Source organism: Podarcis vaucheri (assembly GCF_965113315.1).
Source record: "Podarcis vaucheri genome assembly, chromosome: 13".
NCBI classification, from domain to species: Eukaryota; Metazoa; Chordata; class Lepidosauria; order Squamata; family Lacertidae; genus Podarcis; species Podarcis vaucheri.
Window position 1 is genome coordinate 4,200,947 of NC_138751.1, and position 6,000 is coordinate 4,206,946.

Here is a 6,000-nt window from a genome sequence, read left to right on the forward strand (position 1 = left end):
GTTTTGATTATGCAAATAATGCATCGTTTGCATACACAAATGCATGCCTTTATTAAAATGTATATAACCCTTGATGGTTAAAAAAGAAGGTCAGAATGGTTGACGAGAAAAAGGCAAAACAATAAACCTAGCCCTGGGGAAATAGCAAAAAAAAATCTGGAAAGTCAAAGGAACGATAGACGAAAATAGCTCAGTCGGTAGACTCTGAATCTTGGGGTTCAGGGTTCGAATCCCGAGCTGGGCAAAATGATTCCTGCAGAGCTGGGGGAATAGATGAGATAATGTGGGGCAGAGAGGGAGCCGTAGGGCTTTCAGGGACAAGAGGAATATCAGCTTCCTGCATTCCTATCGACCTTCAGCCTTGCACGCAGAAATATGAGGACTAGAATCCTGGAAGAAATTCGAAGACTATTTGAATAAATATTCTAACATTAAAGGTATGTAACCACTTGAAAGAACCAATTAGGCCTAGGACAAAATTAGATTTATAAGTATAAATAAGAAAATGCACTATAAGAAAGGTAAAGAAAGTGGAATATGACTGTAATATTGTTTTATGAAATAATGATATTGGAAACTGCTACATTCAATTTAAGAGGAAATTCAGATGGAGGAGATTAGAGGAAGATCAACTAAAATGTTTATGAAAATGGATATTAATTAATTAACTGATTTTTATTATTTTTTTACTTTTTTCTGTTTAGGTATGTCAAGTCTATTATTCTTTTTTGTTTTTTTAATTTCTATACTGTTGTTGTTGCTATGTTGTTGTGTGGTTGTATATCCTTTCCATTATGTCTATTGAAAACTAATAAATATTATTGGTTTTTTTTAAAAAAAGAATATTGCTTTTATTTTCAGCGGGTCTGACTACACCTCAGTGACAGAGAAGCCGGCATTATCCCCTGCCCCAAACCCTGGAGAATTGCTAACAGGCAACACCGAGATAGATGGATCTGCGATCCAACTCAGTACACAACTGCTTTTTGTGTCCCTGCGTTACTCGGGTAAGCGAGCCAAGCTACGCGCAGCGCATAGCTCAGCTGCGGCGCTCGCTCCCACGAGATGTAGCGACGGCATCGATTCAGATAGCATTTAAAGAAGGTAAAGCCTTGGAGCCACAAGGCCTGTTCTCGGAGGCAGCACGCTTCTCAAAGAATCACAGAATGGTGGAGTTGGAAGAGGCTCTCCGAAGGATATCCAGTCCAGCCCCCTGGATTTGGGATTCGCAGCTAGATAATCCCTCTCAACGCCTTTTGCAAGGAATCAGAGTGCCGGTCTGGAGTAGTATAATAATAATAATAATAATAATAATTTATTATTTGTACCCCGCCCATCTGGCTGGGTTTCCCCAGCCACTCTGGGCGGCTTCCACAGAAACCAAAAAAACATTAAAATATCATACATTAAAAGCTTCCCTGAATAGGGCCGCCTTAAGATGTTTTCTGAATGTCAGGTAGTTTTCCATCACCTTGACATCCGATGGGAGGGCATTCCACAGGGCGGGCGCCACCACCGAAAAGGCCCTCTGCTTTTTGCGCTTCCTCCTCCCAATCAAGGGATACGGCCTGTGTTGGCGAAGGGGCATGATTCGCACTCAGACCCCGAGCACGCAAAATGAAATCCACTCGAAAGGAGCTGGGCCGGACACAGCTCCTTGCAACCTGGCACCGGAGCGCCGAGGCTATCCCCAAATAAAAGGAAGCATTCCCGGGATTCCTGCGTTTCAGGGGGTTGGACTAGATGACCTTTGGGTACATTTCAACTCTATGATTTTTTTTTATTATTATTATTCCTTCCAGGCTGCAATGGATCACAACGGGTGTGCCTCAAAGAAGACAATCCATTACACGTCCCATAAAAAATATCCGGTTTCTCCACTGAGCGTTAAGAACTTTGCTAGCAAGCACGACTTGGTGGCTTGATTCCCGAAACTCCATGAGGTCTAGAAACCCTCCATTTTGAAAACGTGGAAAACGCCTTGGGTTCTTTGCAAGACGACTGTGTTCTGCCCTCCCTCCCATGGGGCTCATCCATCCCAGGAACCCACAAGCCCTGTCATTCTTCTGCGTCTACAGGGTGCGGCGATTCTGCGGAGAACAAGGCTCGGCTCAAAAGGCACTTTGCACATGCTCAGAGGCAATATTTTCAGGGGAATGACGCAGAAGCTCAAAAATCCCTAGAGGTGAAATCAGGGCCCAATTCCCTTGCTGCCTCTATGGCTGAAAACTAAGACTGTCTCTCTTCCCAGCTCAGAGGCCCGCCCTGCAGGGAGGTCGTTGGCGGGCGAAAGCAGAACCAGGTGGAAGGGGAAGCTGAACAGATATCACGATAAATCAACCCCGGACACTGCAAATAACTTGTTTGCGTGAGGACCACTCGCCATAGAATTACAGAGCTGCGGAATCGGAAAGGGACACCTGAGGGTCATCCAGACCAACCCGCTGCGACGAACGCCGTCCGCATCTATTCTGGAAGCGTCTGAGAGCCGCAATTGGGTGAAAAGCAACTTGGGGAGACGCCCCACTGCAGACAGCGTGGCTTAACCTCTGAGTAAACATGACCCTCATTTCGCAGTCACAGGGACACCCTGAACTAAGGAGGTATAAATAGTTGCTTGCATGATCCGGCGTGAAACCCAACTCTTCAAGTCACAACTCGGAGGCATGTAAAGAGACGTTTGCCGGCGATGGAATATTCTGAGGAACCCCAGAAAAAGCAACAACCCCCCCCCAAAATGTGCTCCCAAATCTATGGGTCACCTTGAGCTTTGGGTCTCAGCACCCCCACAGCACCCCACCACCCACTGTCTTCTCTTCTCCAGCCCCCCAACCCAACATTTACCTCGTCCTCGTCCTCTCTCCGTATCTGCTGGAAACCAGCCGGCATCTTTACGGAGGTGCCCGGGGCTGTGGCGAGTTCGAATCCTGCTCAAGATGACGCAGAGAGTTGTCTTCTCTTTCGCTTAAAGGCTGGCCCTTCTTCTTTGGGGAAAGAAGTTTAAATCCAAAGTCAAGGTCAAGGCGGGGATTGGAGGTGTGGGGGTAATAAGGATTGAAAACAAAAAAGGGGGGAGTCCGGAAATGTCCTGAGGGGAGGAAAGTAGGGAAGAGGGGAAGAGGGGAAAGGAGGGAGAGAGGGAGAGAAAGAGAGAGGGGAAACAGGTGGAGAGAGAGAGAAAAAAAATATAGGTGAAAAGAGACAGAAACAGGTGAAAAAGAGAGAGGGGAAAGTTTGATGGAATAAGAGACGGATGAAGGGAAGGAAGAATGAAGAGAGGGAGGGAAGGACAAATGGATGGAGGGAAGGAAGGAAGGAAGGAAGGAAAGAAAGAAAGAAAGAAAGAAAGAAAGAAAGAAAGAAAGAAGAAAGGGAGGAAAGAGGGAGTGAAGGGCAGACGGATGGAGGGAGGGAAGGAAGGAAGGAAGGAAGGAAGGAAGGAAGGAAGGAAAGAAAGAAAGAAAGAAAGAAAGAAAGAAAGAAAGAAAGAAAGAAAGAAAGAAAGGTGAAGGACAGACGGATGGAGGGAAGGAAAGAAAGAAAGAAAGAATAAGGGAGGAAAGAGAGGGAGTGTCAAGGAAGCAGAGGAAAGGTGAAATTGTGAGATAGAGGAATAATTCCCAAGAGGGGACAGAGGGGAGAAAAGGAGAAGAGACGGGCAAAGAGGAAAGAAAGAAAGAAAGAAAGAAAGAAAGAAAGAAAGAAAGAAAGAAAGAAAGAATTGGGGGTCTTCAAAGAGCAGGGAAATCGGGGTGAGGAGGAGAGAGATGTAGAGAAGAGGGGAAGGAGAAAGCCGCGAGGAAGGAGGACTGGGCGAGACCCTCGTGGAAAGAACTCCCGGGCGGCTGGCAGGTCTGCAGTTTGGCCAGGGCTGGGCTGGGCTGGGCAGGGGGCAAAGCAAGCAGCACGCCCCCCCGCCCCGCCCCGCCCGCTCCCATTGGCTGGCATCGCTGGGCTGGCACCAGGCCCGGCGGGGCGGGCAGCAGTTCCTGGCTGGCTCCCCGGACGGGGTCGCGAAAGGGGGGAAATCGAGGGACGCGCCTCAGTGGTCCCACTCCGTAAAATGGGCGCAAAGGAAGCCCACCGTCTTTGAATGGGGTTGGACTAGATCTCCCCTTGGCTCCCCGGTTCTCAAGGGCGTGGAAAGGGCAAGCGCTTCTCTTAATCGGTGGAAGAGTCGCGCCCAGGAAAAGCGCTTTGCGTCTTCTGTCTCCTGCACTCTGCTTTTTGTTACCAATCGCTTTTCTTTTTTTACGTATAAAAGTGCCAGATTTACGTATAAAAGCTGTAGCTTAGGGCCTTACTCTCTTGGGGGCCCTCCCCAAAATTGGGTATGCCTTGGTCCTGAATGGGGTAACTGTGCCCCTGAAGGACCAGGTGCGCAGCCTGGGAGTCATTTTGGACTCACCGCTGTCCATGGAGGCGCAGGTCAAATCTGTGTCCAGGGCAGCTGTTTACCAGCTCCATCTGGTACGCAGGATGAGACCCTATCTGCCTGCAGACTGTCTGGCCAGAGTGGCGCATGCTCTAGTTATCTCTCGCTTGGACTACTGCTATGCGCTCTGCGTGGGGCTACCTTTGAAGGTGACCCGGAAACTGCAACTAATCCAGAATGTGGCAGCTAGACTGGGGACTGGGAGACCACATAACACCGGTCTTGAAAGACCTACACTGGCTCCCAGGACGTTTCCGAGCACAATTCAAAGTGTGGGTGCTGACCTTGAAAGCCCTAAATGGCCTCAAAGGCCCAGTAGACCTGAAGGAGCGTCTCCACCCCCATCGTCCAGCCCAGACACTGAGGTCCAGCTCCGAGGGCCTTCTGGCGGTTCCCTCCCTGCGAGAAGCCAAGTTACAGGGAACCAGGCAGAGGGCCTTCTTGGTGGTGGCGCCCGCCCTGTGGAACGCCCTCCCTTCACATGTCAAGGAAATAAACAGCTACCAGACTTTTAGAAGACATCTGAAGGCAGCCCTGTTCAGGGAAGCTTTTAATGTTTAATAGGTCATTGTATTTTAATATTCTTTTGGAAACCGCCCAGAGTGGCTGGGGAAACCCAGCCAGATGGGCGGGGTATAAATAATAAATTATTATTATTATTATTATTGGTCGACAAGCAGGTGTCTGGGACTACAACTCCCATCATCCGCATTCCCCCCTCTCGCAGGGTTGTCTGAGGCTTCAGAGCTGAGCTTCACCCTTTTTGTGTGTTGAATATATGCTATATGGTAATTTATGGACCTCATCAGTATCTCAAGCCATTTGCACATAACAATACATGTATTTTATCAAAGTAATTGTGGAACTGAAATACAATTAAGAGGAACATATTAATAGTGAAATACAATTAAGAAGAAGTATATTAAGAGTGAAATAATTATTAAGCTCTAACTTAAAATGGGCTCCTTTTAAAACGAGGCTGCATTTTAAATTGCATTTTAACCTGTATTTTAAATTGGTCCCCCCCCCTTATGTTTTTACTGTAATTTTACTGGTGTTAGCTGCCCTGATCCCGACTCTGGCTCGGAAGGGCGGGGTATAAAATTTATTATTCTTATTATTATACAGTGGTACCTTGGGTTAAGTATTTAATTCGTTGCGGAGGTCCGTTCTTAACCTGAAACTGTTCTTAACTTGAAGCACCACTTTAGCTAATGGGGCCTCCTGCTGCTGCCATGCCGCTGGAGCCCGATTTCTGTTCTAATCCTGAAGCAAAGTTCTTAACCTGAAGCACTATTTCTGGGTTAACAGAGTCTGTAACCTGAAACGTATGTAACCTGAAGCATATGTAACCTGAGGTACCACTGTATTATTATTATTATTATTATTATTATTATTATTATTATTATTATTAAGCAAACTTAATAATGCAAAGACAGATTTTATTTTATTTAATTTTTATCTTACATTTTGGAAATGTACAACCAGGTTTTTTCCCCCTTAATTTTTTTTTGGGGGGGGTCCCTAAGAGAGTGGGACCCTAAGCTATAGCTTGTTTGGCTCAT

General features: G+C 46.9%; 1 protein-coding gene across 1 annotated transcript in view; it reads right to left on the reverse strand.

Moving 5' to 3' along the window:
- SLC2A4 (solute carrier family 2 member 4) overlaps positions 1 to 3,166 on the reverse strand; it is a 49,061-nt gene extending 45,895 nt beyond the window's left edge. Inside the window, exon 1 of the mRNA XM_082197728.1 lies at positions 2,845 to 3,166. Coding sequence (XP_082053854.1) covers positions 2,845 to 2,889 — 45 coding nt within the window. The 5' untranslated portion in view covers positions 2,890 to 3,166. The remainder of the gene's footprint in view (positions 1 to 2,844) is intronic.
- Between the last annotated feature and the right edge of the window lie 2,834 nt (positions 3,167 to 6,000).